General features: G+C 37.4%; 1 protein-coding gene across 2 annotated transcripts in view; it reads right to left on the reverse strand.

Annotated features, from left to right (window-relative positions):
• Positions 1 to 20,774, reverse strand: part of LOC106884505 (intermembrane lipid transfer protein VPS13B) — a 127,202-nt gene that overhangs the window by 51,238 nt on the left and 55,190 nt on the right. For both annotated transcript variants that reach the window (XM_089350673.1, XM_089350674.1), the window contains exons 29-38: positions 18,771 to 18,979; positions 16,372 to 16,541; positions 13,532 to 13,668; positions 11,690 to 11,800; positions 9,367 to 9,474; positions 9,053 to 9,145; positions 4,473 to 4,553; positions 3,021 to 3,173; positions 1,729 to 1,977; positions 1,366 to 1,449 (exon numbers count right to left, since the gene is read on the reverse strand). In XM_089350673.1, coding sequence (XP_089206799.1) covers positions 1,366 to 1,449; positions 1,729 to 1,977; positions 3,021 to 3,173; positions 4,473 to 4,553; positions 9,053 to 9,145; positions 9,367 to 9,474; positions 11,690 to 11,800; positions 13,532 to 13,668; positions 16,372 to 16,541; positions 18,771 to 18,979 — 1,395 coding nt within the window. The remainder of the gene's footprint in view (positions 1 to 1,365; positions 1,450 to 1,728; positions 1,978 to 3,020; positions 3,174 to 4,472; positions 4,554 to 9,052; positions 9,146 to 9,366; positions 9,475 to 11,689; positions 11,801 to 13,531; positions 13,669 to 16,371; positions 16,542 to 18,770; positions 18,980 to 20,774) is intronic.

The raw sequence follows: 20,774 nt of genomic DNA on the forward strand, positions 1-20,774 counted from the left end.
TTGATAAAAATAAGTATAAGCCAGTGAAAAAACTCCTAAGCCTATGTAGTTGCTTGACCTACCAGAAGTAACAACCAAATCTCCCCTTAAATCACACCCTATAATCTTGAAAAAGAATTAATATCTTGAATAATGTAATTCTAGATACAAAACACCTGAAAATAAACAGCCACAGTTGAAACACTGTTGATTATAAATCTTCAAAATAGAAGTCCTATGCTACATAACAACTACAATAAAAAGTATTAGGTTTTTGCTGGTACTAATCAAACTGACTACATCATTGTCCTCCTTCAAATTTGTACCTTTTTATCAGATGTGAGAAATGGTTCAAGTAAATACTGAATACCAAATAAAATACATTGCAGGATTTCTTTGCATTTTGATTTTGAATTCAAATTTCATTGAAGTCAACTTGGTCTTTCATTCTTTCAGGGCTGGCAAAATAAAGTACCAGTCAAGTACTGGGGTCGATATAATCAACTAACCAGCCACCTCCACCCTGACCTATCAAAACTGCTGGCATTGTCTTGAAATTAGAAATATAGAGTGGTGGAATGACAAGATCATTAGAGTATCAGACAAAATGCCTTGTGGTATTTGTTCAGGTTCTTTATGCACTGAGTTCAAATAATGCTGAGATCAACTTTGCCTTGGATCCTTCCTAGGTCAATAAAATAAAGTACCAGTCCAGCACTGGGGTCAATGTAATTGGCTAAACCCCACATTTCAAAACTGATGGCCTTGTACCTACATTCGAAACAATCATTATTATTATCAAAATCATACACAGTAATCATTTAATGAATATTTGTAACTAGAGACATATTCCTTTTCAAGAAAAATAACAAAAACAGAAGGAAAATTAGATTTGATCTTCCAGATGAAAACTGAATGGTATATACAAGAAGTTCTTCTTAAAATCAATGTAATAGTCTTTCAGCTGAGATAACTAATAAATGAGATTCGGAAAATGAAAAAAGAAACTTCAAGTTCAGGAAATTGATAGAACAACTGTTTCAGAATTCAGACACTTTTTTATTAGGTTAACCAGTAATAACTGTTTTTCACTACATTGACTAAGATAAGTAGAATATCTCGCTAAACTTTATAAATTTTAACAAGTTCCAAGAATGCTTTTACAACAAAGCGCAATATCAAACTGTCTCTCATCACCCATATCAATGATTCTCTCTTGCAGACAATGAATTGCTGCTGTTGTTCAGGTTGGGCATTGGCCACACCAATCTCACCTGCCTGACAAATGGGGCCTGCAAATATTGTGGTCATTGCTCTGCTTAATCTGACTAAATTATTACAAAAAAAAAAAACATCATAATTGGCATAAATTTGTTTTTAACTTACCAATTTCTGGATAGCTAGACCATAGTCCTGAGAGTATATATGGCACCACAAATGGATGTACTGGTTCTTTACAAGTATAGGAATCTGTGATAGGAAGAATAAACTCAGTTAAAATGAGAAACAGTCATATATGGATACAGTCTTCGCTATCTCTAGCTGTCACATCCTGGACGTTCTATAGAAGCAAGCATGAGAGTGCCAAGAGTGTGTCCACAACTACACACACACATGCATTCATTCTCATTAGTATTACTAATGAGAATAATTTCATTTCAATGTCATGGTGCCAGCTAGGCCAGTTTGTAAAATAAAATTCAAAAATGCACTAAAAATTTGTTTTCCGGTTTTCAATGACAAACTAACCTTGACCAATCGAGTTTCTTTCATACGTTCACCACAGATGTATACCTCCTGTGACCATGCCGTTGGCACACCTGACTGACGCAAGCGTAAAACACATGGTTCTCTTTCATCATAAATCAGCGACCTGCCATTTTTAGATGCCTCCAGGGTCGTTGATGTATACGTAGTTCGATGTCTGTTTGTGACTACTTTCATTTCCAGAGGCAGACTGAGGCGGTTAGAGAACAGCAGCTGACCACGGATGATAACCTGCAGCGAAAAGAAAGACATCAGCAAAGATTTCAAGCTGTTATAGAGTTATACAGTATTTTGTTTGTACAGATGAAATTGGTAGGATCTTTCTAGCAGAAACTAATGACATTTCTGACAATAAAATTAATGAAACTTTTTAAGATATGACAATTGTGATTTTTCATCATGGCAATATTGCTAAATTAAAGTCAAATCATAGGATTAAATTGGTATGAACTTATTTCGAAATTATTTGCACTTCACACTACAATAGTAGATCCTCCTAGCTAATTTTAATTAGGTGGTATTTAATCATTTCTAACATAGGCTATGGAGAGCTATATCATCATCATCCAAAAATTTATTGTAAAATGACTATAAGAGACTGCATATTTACTAGTGTAATGTAACTTCAGAATTTGTAGAGCAAAATGTGATATTTTTCTTGTAGAGTGTTAGGTGTGAAGCTTAGGGATTAGAATGTTGGGGTCAAGATCAGAAAGACCTGAATTTGATTCTGAACTAGGTAGCACATTGTATCTTTGAGCAAGGTACTAGATTTTGCTTCAGTTTACTCAAACAAGTGTTGGAGCACACCTCTCTCCCTACAGCTGCCACGTCCTGGATGTTCAGCTGGGTCTAGGGTGGTAGGGCCGAGAGGGTGTCTATGTCTGCTCACAGTTACACAAATACCTAAAACAATTGGCAAAAGCATGATACATGCTTCAAAGTTCAACTTTCATACAAGTGATAGCTATGGTTAGCTAACTGGTTGTTTTGATGTACTAATATGAAAGACCATATTATCTATATGGTTGATATCACTAAGGTCACCTGCCCTTGATGAAAACACAGGTCTCTAGTAATAATCCAGGAATCTAGAGTTAAATCTAACTTCATGAATTAATGAATTACAGAAAACAAAATATATTTTAAGAAAATATGTAACAAGAATAAGACGAACTGGATAGAATATGCCTTTTAGATACCAACCAATAATAGAGAAGAGAAAGAAAAGTAGATATCAACATGTTAATGAGAAAAACATTTATTAAATTTACCTGTTTTTGAACATTTGATAATGCTTTTACTTTGATAATCAACTTCAAGTTACTAGAATTGGTTGCAACAACACGGACAATGATACCATCTTCATCAATAGAAAATGGGTCACACCAGAACCAGGTCTCTGCATTAACGCACACATGCAACATCTGTAGGAAGAGAAAAGAAATGATACAACTATGACATTCAGGATGTAAAACATCTAAAACTTGAGAATAACTCTTACATAGAATGGTTTAACCTGTGGTAAAGCTTCCCAGAGTAAGCTGTTACTATAACTTGTAAACAGATCTTTCATGTATACACTATCTCTAACTCTAATATTAACACATGGGAAGTTATTGGTCTACAATAAGAGATTGTTCACAGAGACCAACAGTATGATCAGCATTAGAATCAATGAATGATTGTAGAATGATCAATATAAGGAGCAATGTGAATGATTAGTCTATGATCACTACAAAGAACATTATGGATCAACAGAACGACAGATGTGAATGACCAGACAACTATCATCATGAACGATCATGGAATGATTAACATAATGGTCAACATAAGAGAATGACCAATACAAGGATTAACATAATCAACAGAATGATCAATGATATGATCAATGAAATGATTAAAATAATTAACAAAATGATGAATAGTAGGATCTATATGAACAATAAAATTACCAACAAAATGACTGACAGAATGAACAACAGAATGATCAACAGAATAATCAACAACAAAGTGACCGACAAAATTATCAGTGGCATGATCAATTAAATAAAAATCCATATATCAAATAAGAAACAGAAATACAGGTACATAAACACATCTATATCACACTACCTGATAAAAATATACAGATAAAGCTATGTGGAAAAGGTTCGGAAGAACCAGCATCATTATAGTGAGTTCAAACTGTCCTGTTTCTGGCTCTGTATGTTTCAGTTAAGTTATGTTGTTGGAAATGTACTCGATCTTCTTTGAATATTATCTATATTGCCAATACTAACAAATAAGTAATATCCCTCTTAGCCACATATATTCTAATGATCTCTATTTCTTGAACTGCTAAGTTATAGAACATCAAGGAATACAATCAGTGAAACATAAGCTTACACACAAACATATATGTGATGAGCTTTTATACAGTTTTCATCTACTACAGTCCACACACAAGGTACTGGCCAACCTAAGGCTACAGTAATATTGAACCTGGAACCAAGCAGTTGCAAATCAAAAATTCTTGACTACACACATACCCATGTCTGCGCCTCTTTATACTTATAATTTTACACACAACATTTCTCAGCTTCAAAATCAAATTGTTGACGAAAGAAGCTGAGAAATATTTCCTAACTAAAATTTTTAAAAAACCTGAATCAATGAGAGAGTTTTACAAAAGTGTTTCACATACTATTCAAGTGTACTTTTATTTCTTAGAGAACTATACTTACTGGAGTTGGTGTTTTTTGTGAACACCAGCTATAACAGTACATTTCCTCAGGCTTCAAAACCAAGTTTTCTGTGGTTCCAGTCTGAAACAGGTGAAAAATAATACATGTATATAGATATAGATGTGTATATATACACACATGCATACATGGATAAATGGATGGGTAAGAAGACATACAGGCAATGATACAGGTATATCTATCTATCTATCTATCTTAAGAAGAAAAAATTCTACATAGTATTGTCCCCTCTATACTGAGACCTGTGTGTCTAATAAAAGAAATGTATCTATCTATCTATCTATCTATCTATATATATATATATATATATATATATATATATATATATATATAAAATATATATATAAAATATATAGTTTTAGGGAAAATAACCAAGTTTCAAGAACTCATCGATGAAAATCCACTATCACATATTATATTTATCTTATGATATTTACTTTACTTTATATTATACTCATTTATTGTGCTTTTAATTATTAATTTTTCTATGTGATAGTGGATTTTCATCGATGAGTTCTTGAAACTTGGTTATTTTCCCTAAAACTATATATTTTATATATATTTTATCTATAAAGCTCAATTTAATTTTAATTTTTTATAAATTGATTTTAATTGAGTTTTTACCTGTAATTTTGGATTTTGTCCCTAATATTATTATATATATATATATATATATATATATATATATATATATATATATATACATACATATATATATATATACATACATATATATATATATATACATACATATATATATATATACATATATATATATATATACATACATATATATATATACATACATATATATATATATACATACATATATATATATACATACATATATATATATATACATATATATATATATATATATATATATATATATATATATATATATATATATATATATATATATATATATGTATGTATGTATGTATGTATAAATATATATATATATATATATATAGGATAAAATTTTTTAAAAATTTATCAAGTAGTTAGCCTGAACAAACTTCATAAGGGAAAAATTTATTAATTATTCCCTAGTCTCTCCTAGCGTGAGGCATCTATGTATAGTAATGCCCTTAATATAAATAAATATATAAGCAGGCTCCAATCTGATTATATTTATATTTTCTACTAATTTTCTGCTACGCTCCAGCTCCTCTTCATCATCTTTACTTTTGTCTCCCTTTCCTACATTCTTTCACCTATCCTCACCCAACCATATTCACCCATATAACTAGACCTCCTCTACTCACTAATTCATAACACAACTCTGTCCTTTTCCCTGCAACACTGTCTTCTCTTATGCTCTACACTGTCAATGTTTCATAACAATAAATCTCTTCCTCTCGCCATACTTTAACACCTCTCAACACCTATCCAAAAGTAATCTTCCACTCTCCAATTCTACTTCACAGTCATAGAGACATTTAGTTTTGCAACTTACAAGGTAGACTCACTACTTCTTGGTGCTACAATGAAATGCACCTTCTCATCTCCAAGCATAAAGTTTCACTCTCATAATTTGTAGTTTTGCAAGCTGTATGATGGCCTCACTAGTGCAGGTGGCACAAGAAGGCATCCAGCATCCATCATCATCATCATCACCATTTAATGTCTATTTTCTATGCTGGCATGGATCGGACGGTTTGATAGGAGCTGACCAGCTGAAGGGCTGTTCAGGCTCCCTGTGTGTTTTGAAATGGTTTCTATGGTTGAATGCCCTTCCAAATGCCAACCACTTTACAGAGTGTACTGGGTGCTTTTACGCAGCACTGGCATGGATGCTTTTTACATGGCACCAGCACCTACAAGCCTGTGAGATTAGGGATGCTCAGCTGGAGAGGGTTTCAGGGGACGAGGCTGTATGCAAGGATAACCAGCACATGCTATAAAGTGGTTGGCCTTATGAAGGAATTCCAACTGTAAAAACAATGCCAAAACACACACTGCAGCACAATGCAGTCCTTGAGACTGGTGAATCCTGTCAAACTGTTCAACCCATATCAGCATGGAACATGGACATCAAATGATGATGATGATGATGATTATATATATATATATATATATATATATTCATTTAAAATATAGAGATGCCTATAATAGGACATCTAACTCGCTAGAAAGAGCAGCAAAAAACTCTATACCACAAAAATAGGGATAATTTCGAAAGAGAATGAAAAATAAAAACATTTTTACCAGTCTATACTCTGTACCATGGTTTCAAGCTATTTAGCAAGATAAAAATATATCTAATTCGGGAGCTTTCGTCAGCAGAGTTCCGGATTAGTGTGTTTACACGAAAGCTCCCGAGTTAGATATATTTTTATCTTGCTAAAGAGCTTGAAACCATGGTACAGAGTATAGACTGGTAAAAATGATTTTATTTTTCATTCTCTTTCGAAATTATCCCTATTTTTGTGGTATAGAGTTTTTTGCTGCTCTTTCTAGCGGGTTAGATGTCCTATTATAGGCATCTCTATATTTTAAATGAATAATATATATGTAGTCTATTGACTAATTTTTTATTCTCGCTAGACCACTGGTGGTAAATTAAATTTCTAAAATTTCTTTTGCTGCCCTATGATTAATAATGATATTATATATATATATATATATATATATATATATATATATATATATATAATATCATGTAGAATGAAATCTGTCGATAATGCACTCAATTGCACATATTGTCTGCATACAACTGGTCAGGTAATGCTTGCTGAATGATTTAAGCTATACACCAGTTAGGTGGTCAGTTTTCATTGATCAAGGTAGGATACATGGTTAAATACATGACAATTCAGAAATATTACTGCCAGGACCACTACGGTCTAAGGGAAATCATCTGGTCCAACCTGTAGTTATCAAGGGGAAACTACTTTGCAACACTTGTTATATGAGATAGGTTTAGACTTGAGCTGCATTTTTCTGGTATGAGGAATTTCATCTCTTGATAGCAATTAGACAACACCTCTGATCACTGGTTAAATGATATCAAGAAATTATAGGCTAGGTAAATCCAATTTCATGAATTAATGATGAAGATAGACAAGGAAAACGTCCTCGTGGAGCCCCCTTGAGGGGGTACAAGGACCAACTCAAATCAACCTTGAAAAGCACCAACATCGACCCCAAACACTGGGAGGATATCTCGGCAAACAGACCCCTCTGGAGACACACCATCAAAACGGGTTCAGCGGACTTCGAGAAAGCCCGAGTCGCAGGAGCTGAACTCAAGAGACGGGAGAGAAAGCAGTGCCTTCTCCTTCCCAAACCAACCCCTTCTATCCCTTGTCCACAATGTCCCCGTATGTTTCATGCAACCCTTGGATTGCGGAGCCATCTGCGGTTCAAACACCCAGGAAAATGAACTGGATTGCAAGCTCGGAAACACGAGACGCAGCCAACTAGACAAGGACAGCTGTGTAAAGAAGTATCAATCATTAAGCATGGAAGGAGCTTGTGGAAGAGGAAGACCTAGGACAAAGTAGTAAAGATTGATGTTAAGATGTTGAGCCTCTTGTGGGAGATGACAGAGAATTGAGAGGAATGGTGAATACCTTGTGCTTAAGAAGACCCATCCATCTTAGCAGAATTGAGGTTCTGTCAAGTCTTCCCACAACTCAACTTTTAACACCTATTCCTCCATAAATCTTCTGAGTTCATTTTTTCCTTTCTTCACTTGCCTTCCAATAAAACGATATTCTATTCTCTCTGTCCAACTCATTTTCTATCCCTACTCATCTGTCACACTTTCCCACTCACTGCACTTACCTACACATCCATCTTCTCCACTCTTCTATCCTATTCTGTCTGACATATTCACCTAGTACACTGACCTCACATTTCTCTCTCTCTCTCTCCCTCATTCTCTCTTCTGATGGGCAAGCCATGTTTTCAGCAAAACACCATCTGTTTTTCTATCTTAGTTTCATATCCCTCAATTCTATACCCAACTCAGTTGATGGGTCGCATCTTCCAGGTACTAGGTGACCTCACCAGTGTTGGTGACATGTAAAAACACACCCAGTTCACTTTGTGAAGATTGTTGGTGCTAGGAAGGGCGTCCAGCTATAGCAACCATGCCAAAGCAAACAGAACATGGTGAAGCCCACTGGCTTGTCCATGCTGAGCCATCCAACCCAAGACAGCATGAGAAAAGGGATGCTAAATGATGATGGAGGTGGTAATGATATATGTGTGTGTGTGCCTGAGGCTCACTGTTATGCATTATCGCTATGCCATCAACAACAATCAGCAAAAATCATATCTACTTAAATTTTGAATTAATTACACGGCCTAGGTCTGTAGCTTTCACTTAACGATCAGAACAGATCATGATCTTTATAAAGCAATTTCACCTGCAGCCAAACTAGTCTAGTACATCTGGTGCACTAAATATTTTGATTCAATATGTAGTGTTTTGTATATTCTGCTTTTAGAGTTTTTTTTTCTTGTTTGCTTTAAATGTAGGCAACAAGTTAAGAACCTGGGACAGAGATGTGAGAAAAGAGAATACAAGAACATAAGAATTGGAAACTTACCTGGCCAAAACATATCATACTATAGGTATCATTACAAATGATATAATGACTGAAAACAACTTTATTACAGGAACTTGAGAGGACTGCTGGTTTCTAAAGTATTAAAAATAATTAGTTTTAAGAATTATAATTGAAGACAGTTTAAAGATTATATATATATATATATATATATATATATATATATATATATATAGAGAGAGAGAGAGAGAGAGAGAGAGAGAGAGAGAGAGAGAGAGAGAGAGAGAAACATACATAATCATATAGCAAAATTGAAAAAATTGAAGTAATATCAGTGATAGATAGCAGGTACATACTATGAACTGTTTCCAGACTTCTGTGGTACAATGTAGAGTGTGTACAGCCCCTTTTCCAACACGAACCATCAAGTTATCAACACTACAGTCAACACTGATGAGCTGACACTGTGAAAGAAGAAATTCCATAAGAAATAGGTAAAGTTTAGAAACGTTACTAGAACAGAAGAGATGCAGGGGAAGAGGAAGAATTTTATTTTATAAACCTAAATATTTACAATGATGAAAAAAATGTTGAAAATTATGATAAAACCAAAAACAAAGCATCAAAGAATAGATTAAGAAATGGAACAAAGATAGAAATAAAAGAGGAAGTAGACAGAAACAAAGGTTCAATTTACTTTATTATTTATATAAGAGAGAAGTGCAACGGAAAAGGGAATTAATTGAAAATTGTTTAAATTTTTATATATAATAAAATATGATAATGGTTGTGAAATAATCACTGATTGTCAGTGTCATTTTGATAGTTCTATACTGTGATATATCATGGCAATACTGATCCCAAATCAAACTCCTATAACAAGGTAGTATTCATACTAATTCACTCTATGATACTATGACATAACCGTTAATAAGTTACTGTGATATACAATGGCATGGTTGTATTTTTCTTTTTTTTTTTGCTTCATCTGGAATCTGGAACAAGGTGCTATGCCCAAGGCTCTAACAGATTCTTTACTGAGATCGATACTTTAACATTTTTGTCCAACAGTTGCAAGCTGATGGCAGCAGGAAAAACATGCAGAGGATAGAGGAGGCATTCCAAGAGGCTGACATTTGGAGAAGCAAAGACTAAGTGTAATGAACTAGTGCAAAATTTGGGAAAGGAGGATAATATGGATGATGAGATGAGACAAAAGTGTCTGCATGGAGTTGGTATAGGTCCACTCAGTTTCAAGGAGCAGACGTCATAATAGTAGTGATACAAAAGGAAAGAGAACAGAGACACTACATCTAATTAGTCAAGAAACTTTTCACTGGATGCAGTATAAAATGTGTGTGTGAGAGAGAGGGGGGGAGAGTATAACAATAACAATATCCCAGATGTGAGTGTACTATTTTGTAGGTCTCCTGAGAGCTTTGTTGTTGGAATGGATGTAGTATATTTCTGGCTTCAAAAAGGAAGGCTTTTCTTTGTTGCACAGTTACTGCTGTTAAGGCTGTGCATCCACTAAGAGAGATCTTCAGTGATGGTGAGACCTAGCATTTGAAGTGATTATGAGAATCCTAGTTACTCAACATCCATACACAGGACAAGGTGAGCTCTAATAGTGTTTCCTTGAGATGAGAATGTTTGATGTCACTGGGCTGTTAAAGGAGGCATAATTGCAATGACCCTATCAGAGGATGTTTTTGAAGTCAATGCAAAGTCTCTTGGTTGCATATGAAAGATGCACGGATGCAGAAGATTACAGAAGAGTGAAAGGTGATATCTATATAGGAGTGAGCATAGTTGCATGTGATAGCAAGTAGTTTACTAAGATGTTATGCTATATAACTGCACTACTGATACTAAGACACCATATCATCATCAGCATTTAACATTCACTTTCCATGCTGGCATGAGTTGGATGGTTTGACATGGAGCTGGCTAGCAAGGTGCTGTCCAGGCTCCAGCTGTCTGTTGAGGCTTGGTTTCCACAGCTGGATGCCCTTCCTAATGCCAACCACTTAAGAGAGTATGCCAGGTGTTTTAATGCAGTACTAGTACAGCTGCTTTATAAGTGGCACCAGCACCATGCTCTGCTAGTATTGTGACTAAAATATAATACCGTACTTTTGATGTCCATATTCTTACTAAGACACTCTTACTATAAGACACTATAGTAATACTCTAAGACACTATATCATAACACGGTAATATTATAACTAAAACACTATGCCATATTATGGCAGTACTATAATATCCTAATATCATACTACAGCCATACTGTTTCAGAGATATTATATCATAGTATAACTATACTATTACAAGGACAATATTATACTATAAGATGACAATATTATTACTTAGTTACAATATGTAATATGACAGTACTGCAAGACAAAGAAGGTGTTTCTACCTAGTCATTCACCCTGCTACAACTAAGATCCAAATCACCTTCAAATTACACCCCTACTACCTTAAATAAGGAAAAGATATATAGGATACTGCAGTCAGAGAGAGCCCAAAGTAGATGGGATGATCACCAATATCATGCTTTGATCAAGCCATTTGTATCAGCATTGTCACTAAGATACTACACCATAACACCACAATTGCTAAGTTACTCATTCAACAGTACATTGTAAATCCATCATAGATATATTAAAGACTTACCTCACCATCAGGTATTATAGTTACTTCCCCTTGTAAGCTGAACGGTTTCACCACAGTCTGCTGAGTGAGGTAGCGGAATTCTACAATATCCAGCTGGCAGGCACAAGAGAACTGAAACAATAGTCAATTACATGATTACATAAATTCACAGTAATACACAAGGTGTGTGTGTGCGTGTGTGTGTGCGTGCACACGAGTGAGTGCATATATTTTAAAATGCCTTAACTGAGGAAGGTTTGGGTAACAGATGAGTTTCCTATTATCAACATCATCATCGTCGTTTAACGTCTGCTTTCCATGCCAGCATGGGTTGGACGGTTTGACTGAGGTCTGGAAAGCCAGAGGTTGCACCAGGCTCCAAGCTGATCAGGCAATGTTTCTACAGCTGGATGCCCTTCCTAATGCCAACCACTCCGAGAGTATAGTGGGTGCTTTTTTTGTGTGCCACTGGCACGAGAGCTAGTCAGGTGGCCCTGGCATCGATCACATTTGGATAGTGCCTTTTATGTGTCACCGGCATGGGAGCCAGTCAGGCAGACCTGGCATCACCCATGTTCGGATGGTGCTTTTTATGTGCCACCGGCAAGGAAGCTAGTCAGGGGGCACTGGTATTGACTATATTTGGATGGTGCATTTTACATGCCACCAGCAGAGGAGCCAATCAGGTGGGCACTGGCATCGAACACGTTCAGATGGTGCATTTTATGTGCTACTGGCATGGAAGCCAGCCAGGCGGCACTGGCCACAGCTACAATATTGGTTTTACTTGACTGAACAGGTCTTCTCAAGCATATCATATCGCCTGACACATCAAGCATACTTTTAAACAGGCCAGACATGTAACACCTGCATTGGCCATGGCTTTGATCTCACTTTACTTACCAGGTTTCTCAATCACAACATATCTCTAGTGGTCTCGGTCTCCTGTCACTGCCTCAGTGAGGCTCAACATTCAAAAGTCAACCTATTGATCTGCAACACCAACTTTAGAAAGCCAGCCACCTGATAACCTATCAATCAGGTGACTCTGCAGGCCAGATTGATTTCATTCTCACCAGACAGCAGGATGCATAGTTGCTCTTAAATACAAAGACCCTCATATGTCTTCCTGGGTCTACCTCTTCCACAGGTTCCTTCCACAGTTAGGATGTGACACTTCCTCACACAGCTGTCCACATCCATACATAACACATGGCCACACCAGTGCAGTCGTCTCTCTTGCACACCATATTTGATGCTTCTTATGTCCAACTTTTCTCTCAGGGTGCTCACACTGTCGTGTGTGCACATTGACGTTACACCTCCAGCAGATCATACTAGCTTCGTTTCTTTCAAGCTTACACATGTTCTCAGCAGTCATGGCCCATGTTTCACTGCCATGTAGCATGGCAGTTCGCACACATGCATCATAGTCTACTTTTCATGTACAACTATCATATGTCACAAGGAGGCACAAAGAAACACACATGCACACACACACACACACACACACACACTCACACACACAGAAGGACTTATATACACTGTACTTTTTAAAGTTTCTGTCCACCAAATCCACTGACTTTAGCCCTGAGGCTCAAGTAGAAGATATCTGCCCAAGGTACCACAGAGCAGGATTGCTGCCATGTTGTTCAAAAGTGAACTACTTTTCATGGTGGCTAAAATGAATACCAGTTGAGTACTAGGGGTCTGATGCTTTCAACTGTGTTCTCTTCCAAAATGCGTCTCTTTCTACTTGTTAGAATAAATATAAACTTCAAACTATAAAAACTTCTCTAAAATGTAAGAATATAAAAGTTCTGTTTAATTCATTCTAAGGTGTGCATTTTTGGATGACCTTACCTGCAATGATGTTTTTGTAGTATGTCCACCAGAGTAGGATCCCATAACAGCTGGCGATTCCAATATTAGCACACCCCATTCTTGGTCTGATGGGTCATTATCTTGGAAGGTAAATGGCTTAAGTTTCTCTGGTACATCTATATGAAAAGAAAACAAAGATCAACAGGTCAAAACATATCTGAAATAATAAAAAATATTATAAATAACCCAGCTTAAACCTGAATTAACTTTCATAATCTACACACATCACAATGACATACCAAAACATTTAATGATATGGTGAATGATTATGATGAACAATCAAGTTCAGCAAATAAGATAATTATAAAATGATTACAATTATATATATATATATATATATATATATATATTACTACATATCTGCTTCTATTGCACAATTTGAATTATATTCTTCGAATGCAGTACTTTTGCGAACCAGTGCACAGTTTATTCATTATCTTTATATATAATCAGACTAGCTGATTCAATTTTGTTTTCGAAGTGACACTAAGAACCAAAATATGTATTTGTTGCTCTTGCAATCACTTCTATGGTGATATTTTTTCCCACCTAGCTCTGATGTATGCTGTGTCCTTTTTTTTTTTTAAACACAATACATCTTTAAAGGGATTTTTCCTAAACAAAAACCACAGCCCCTGGCTTTTCAACTACATTAAATATGTTATATTTATAAAATTCTATATTTTAACAGGTTTATAACAAACAATAATATAACAAATAACAATATATGTTACAAGAAATAAATAAATCTAAAAAGAAAGCATGTAACTATTCTTGCATTATTGATTACACTACAGAGCATCTCTTAATGTCTCTACTCAAATTAGGCACAATAAATGAGATTTTCTGCTATTTTAACTGTATTATTTTATCTCAGCAAGACCCATCCAACCCACGCCAGCATGGACAACGCATATTAAATGATGATGATGATGATGACGGTGATGATGACGACGACAACCCATCAGCTACTACAGCTAGCAGAATAGGCTTTTTCTACAGTAAAAATTTAGCTGTTAATTTATAATTCAAAATATTACTTTACAAAAAGCAAATGTGAATAAATTAAGTTAATCATTCGAATACATTTTTACTATCAACAATTTAGGCACATAGTATGTTTGGTGCAGGTGTGACTGTGTGGTCAAGAAGTTTGCTTCCTAACTGCATGGTTAATTATCAGTCATTAAGTTATAAAGATGAAGCTATGAAATTTCAAGTCATAACCACCTTTTATGCTCTGCAGTTTATCTCAATGCCTGATGATATTTATTTCAATAAAGAATGATAAACTCTACCAAAGTTAACTTTGACTTTGATCTTTTTGAGGTGGTTAAAAATAAAGCACCAGCCAATATTTCTTACTAAGGTCAGGCTGTGTGGTAAGTAGCTTGCTTACCAACCACATGGTTCCAGGTTCAGTCCCACTGCATGGCATCTTGGACAAGTGACTTCTACTATAGCCTCGGGCCGACCAAAGCCTTGTGAGTGGATCTGGTTGACGGAAACCGAAAGAAGCCCGTCGTATATATGTATAAATGTGTGTGTGTGTGTGTGTGTGTGTGTGTGTGTGTGTGTGTGTGTGTGTGTGTGTGTGTGTGTGTGTGTGTGTGTGTGTGTGTTTGTCCCCCTAGCATTGCTTGACAACCAATGCTGGTGTGTTTATGTCCCCATCACTTAGCGGTTCAGCAAAAGAGACCGCTAGAATAAGTACTAGGCTTACAAAGAATAAGTCCCGGGGTCGATTTGCTTGACTAAAGGCGGTGCTCCAGCATGGCCACAGTCAAATGACTGAAACAAGTAAAAGAGTAATAACTAATCCACCAACCCCTCACCTCAAGATTGCTAATCTTGTTCCTCAATAGGAAATATTATTCACCTCAATTTTATTTAAAATTTGACTAAAACTAATTTTATAATGAAATATTTGCTAATCCATGTGAGCACTGTGAAATGGTGGTAAGGAGTGAGCCAGTCAATTTTGTAATAATAGTGTGATATTGGTGGAGCAATTCTACTTGACTCATTCTTCTTACCAGTGATCTCAAGTTTGAGCTCAATATCTTACAGAGATAGGACTTTCCAGGCTACTTTGCTATCAGCACATAGAATGATGAGCTAATAAGAAAGTCAATTCAATGAAATAACAGTTAAATCTCTGTCAAATCACACTCCACTGTGTTAAAAAGCAGGAAGGATGGATTAGGTAACGTAGTCTTTGATACACTATATCTGAAAGAATGAAAGTTTGATGATGACCAGTGATTCTGGCCATCATAAATCTGCTGAAACATGATTGACCTGAAGCTAAATAACAACAACAATACACTGATAATATTAGATATCAGTAGTGATATGTTGTTGGCACTCCGTCGCTTACGACGTCAAGGGTTCCAGTTGATCCAATCAACGGAACAGCCTGCTCGTGAAATTAACGTGCAAGTGGCTGAGCACTCCACAGGCACGTGTACCCTTAACGTAGTTCTCGGGGATATTCAGCGTGACACAGTGTGACAAGGCTGACCCTTTGAATTACAGGCACAACAGAAACAGGAAGTAAGAGTGAGAGAAAGTTGTCATGAAAGAGTACAGCAGGGTACGCCACCATCCCCTGCCGGAGCCTCGTGGAGCTATAGGTGTTTTTGCTCAATAAACATTCACAACGCCCGGTCTGGGAATCGAAACCGCGATCCTATGACCGCGAGTCCGCTGCCCTAACCACTGGGCCATTGCGTCTCCACCCCCAGCAGTGATATACAAACTTGATAAAGTTGAAGATTATTTGAGAATGTAGAAAGTACTTTTACAAATCAACTTACCTTGACCTAAAACATTAAAATGGTTGCTGAACTTCAAAAGGAGTGTTGGCATGGTAACAAGCACTTGGACAACTGGAACAAGACTGGGGATGAAGCATGAATCTACACGCATGCAGGCTGCAAGGGAAGCTGGCAACACACACGGATAGCTTCCATCAAAATCATCAACCCTGAAGTATAAACATTTCTTAAAATAGTATGAACAGTTAGCAAAATAAATACTAAATCACTAGGCTATCAGGGTACCAACAACATTTACCCTTCTCAGTCAGGAAATACTTCAGTCATGAAAAACTTCACACAGCATAAATATACCAACTAGCTTAATAATAAAGTGTGTCTGTGCGTTTGTGCGTATGTGTGTGTATTCATTACATGCAGCAGAAACTGTATTAGATATAAAATAGTCACTTGTGTACTGTGTTAAAGCAGTGTGACAGGCAAATTTACAGAGTATTGGCTTTGAGATATTATTATTTATGAGAGTGCTATGTTTAAAAATGTCATATATATTTGGATGGGGTGAGCAGATGAAAATCATCCAAGCCATATCCAACCCAAATATTCTACCTGTTTTATGTTCAAACTGGCCAAATCTGGCATCTTACACCTACCCCAAATGTCATTCTAAAAATAAACAATCGCATTATCAAAATCTCAAAGCTACAAGATAATATATGATTAATTTAAAACAATGTGGATAAATAAGCGTTACATTTGACAGAGTAACCTGAATGCTAAAGAGTTAAAATGAGAAATTAAAAATTTTCTCATACATGAATGTATATGTATACATATATATGGAGAAGTTTCATCATAGCTGATGGGTCAACAAGAAATAGCCCCAAATCTCCATCAAATTACACCCACCTGTCTTAAATAATAGTAGACACATTAGATAATGATAATGTAATCATATATATTAAATGGATGATTATAGTTGAAATCATCATCATCATCATCGGTTAACGTCTGCTTTCCATGCTGGCATGGGTTGGACGGCTTGATTGAGGACTGGTGAGCCAGAAGGCTGCACCAGGCTTAATCTGATCTGGCAAAGTTTCTACTGCTGGATGCCCTTCCTAATGCCAACCACTCCAAGAGTGTAGTGGGTGCTTTTACATGCCACCGGCACGAGGGCCAGTAAGGCGGTTCTGGCAATGACCATGCTCAAAAGGTGTTTTTTACGTGCAACCCAACCTGCACAGGAGCGAGTCCAGCAGCACTGACAACGACGACGCTCGAATGTTGTTTTTTATATGCCACCAGCACATGTGCTAGTAAGGCAACGTTGGCAACGATCACGCTTGAACGGTGTTTTTTATGTGCCATGGGCACAGGAGCCAATTCGTGGCCCTGGCAACGATCACGTTCGGATGTGCTTTTAACGTTCCACTGGCACGAGTGCCAATCAGGTGGTATGGTCATCAGCCATGTCAGCGATTTTGATTTGATTTCACTTGCCTCAATAGGTCTTCACAAGCAAAGTTCATTGTCCAATGAATGATGGGTACTCATAAGTGGGCTGGTTACACCCACTGGTATAGGCCATGGGCTATGGTCTCACTTGGCTTCTCAGGTCTTCGCAAACACAGCATATCTCCAAAGGTCTCGGTCACTTGCCATTGTCTTGGTAAGGCCCAATGTTCGAAGGTTGTGCTTCACCACCTCATCCCAGGTCTTCCTGGGTCTACCTCTTCCACAGGTTCCCTCAACTGCTAGGGTGTGACACTTTTTCACACAGCTGTCCTCATTCATTCGCAACACATGACCATACCAGTGCAGTCGTCTCTCTTGCACACCACGTCTGATGCTTCTTATGTCCAACTTTTCTCTCAGGTGCTTACACTCTGTCATGTATGCACACTGACATAACACATCCATCGGAGCATACTGGCTTCATTCCTTGCAAGCTTACGCACATCCTCAGCAGTCACGGCCCATGTAGCATGGCTGTTCATACACATGCATCATACAGTCTACCTTTTACTCTGAGCGAGAGGCCCTTTGTCACCAGCAGAGGTAGAAGCTCTCTGAACTTTGCCCAGGCTATTCTTATTCTAGCAGCTACACTTTCAGAGCATCCACCCCTGCTACTGAATTGGTCCCCTAGGTAACGGAAGCCATCAACTACTAGTAGTTTTTCTCCCTGGGATGTGGCAGAAGTTGTTCTCTGCACATTTTCAGTGTTTACTGCACCTGAGCATTTGCCACATACAAAATCTATCTTCCCAGTTAGCGTTCCTTTGATATTGCCGCACCTTTGATTACAAGTCTGCTTGACCAGGGATGATCTGGAGTGAAGTAATAATAACACACAAGGCACATAGATCCAGAGAAATGCAGACTTAAAGCTGTACAAGTGTTGTTCATAACAGAAATTTTAATAAGAAACTTACCCTGATGATGTGGAGGAGTGTGAATGGCAGGCTGTATATTTCTGATGGATTACAACACGCCACATTTGTGCAGCCATCAATTCAGGACCATTGACAGCCCTTACTTCAGGTAGAGGCAAAGTACTGCTTTCATTTTCAGACAGTGTGAAATTCTGATAGGCAAAGAACTGGTTGACCAACGAGTCCCAGTATTGCAGAGTGCACGGGATCTAGAAGGTTAAAAAAAATAGACAAATTTGAGCAAAAATTGACAGTAAACAGTGAATGTTATGACAGTACTGTAAGTAGACCAGCAATAATTGAAGGATTAAAACAATACAAGTGAAAAGTAAATTCAAAAGGTGCAGTTCTGAATTCAAATCTTATCAAAACTCAGGGTAGCTTTAAATATTAGCCCAGGAGATGTCAAATATATAGCAGTCATCATCATCATCATCATCATTTAACGTCCGTTGTCCATGGATTGGATGGTTTGACCAGGGCTGGTAAGCTGAGGGGCTGCACCAAGGTGCCAGTCTGATTTGACATGGTTTCTATGGCTGGATGCTAACCACTTCAAGAGTGTAATGAATGCCTTAACATGCCACCAGCACAGGTGCCAGTTGCATGACACCAGTATCTACCATAACTAAGATTTCACTTGGATTGATGGGTCTTCTTCTCAAGCATGGCATATTGCCAAAGGTCTCAGTCATTTGTCATTGTTTCCGTGAAGCTTAATGCTCAAAAGGTGCTTTTTATGTGCCACTAGCATAGGTGCTAGTTACATGGCACCAGCATCGGCCACAACTACGATTTCACTTGGGTTGGTGCGGCTTTGCCAAACATTTTGGCTACTAGTCATTGCCTCTGTGAGGCCCAATGTTTAAAAATCATGCTTCACCACCTCATGCCATGTTTTCCTGGGTTTGCCTCTACCACAGGTTCCCTCCACAGTTAGAGGTCAGCACTTCTTTACACAGCTGTCCTTGGCCATATGCATCTCGTGACCATACCAATGCAGTTGTCTCTTTTGTGCACCACATCTGATGCCTCTTATGCCCAACTTTTCTCTCAAGATATTAACATTCTGTCATACAAGCACATTGACATAGCTCATCAAGCAACGCATGCTAGCTTCATTTCTTTCAAGCCTACACATGTACTCAGTGATCACAACCCCTGTTTCACTGCCATGTAGCGTAGCTGTTCGCACACAGGCATCATACAGTCTGCCGTTCATTCTGAGGGAGAGGCCATTTCTTACCAACAGAAGTAGGAGCTTTCTAAACTTTCCCAGTCTATTCTTATTCTCGCAGCCACTCTCTCGGAATATCCACCTCTACTACTGACTTGGTCACCCAGATAACGGAAGCTATCTACTACCTCTAGCTTACCCCACTGGCAGTTGATGGAGTCTATTTTCTGTGCATTTTTAGTGTTTATTGTAGCTGTGCACTTTCCGCACACAAAATCTATTTTCCCAATTAACCTTCCTTTGATATTGCAGCATCTCTTATGTATCCATGGCTTGCATTGGGTACATCTTATGGAGTTTCTAACAATGTTTTTCTTACCAATCAAGCAAGGCCATCTGCCTGAAGGGATTTGTGATTTGTCTGCTCTCCTATTCACTAAGACTTTAGTCTGCGCTAGATTAACTCTAAGGCCCTTTCACTCTAGACTTTGCTTCCATGCCTGAAATTTCTCCTCTAGTTCTGGTAGTGATTCCGCTATAAGAGCAAGGTCATCAGCATAGAGGAGCTCCCAAGGGCAACCCATCTTAAATTCATCTGTTATTGCCTGGAGGACTATTATGATCAAAAGGGGTGCTGAGGACTGATCCTTGGTGAACCCCTACTTGTACCCTGAATTCATTGCTATGCTTGTGGCCAACCTTCACCTTACTGACAGCATACCAGTAAATGGCTTGTACAGCTCTCACCAACCACTCATCTGTCCCTAGCTTCCGCACTGACCACCAGATAAGGAGTGGGGGACTCTGTCAAAGCTTTCTCCAAGTCA

This window comes from Octopus bimaculoides, chromosome 4 (genome assembly GCF_046866305.1).
Source record: "Octopus bimaculoides isolate indiv1 chromosome 4, ASM4686630v1, whole genome shotgun sequence".
Taxonomy (NCBI): domain Eukaryota; kingdom Metazoa; phylum Mollusca; class Cephalopoda; order Octopoda; family Octopodidae; genus Octopus; species Octopus bimaculoides.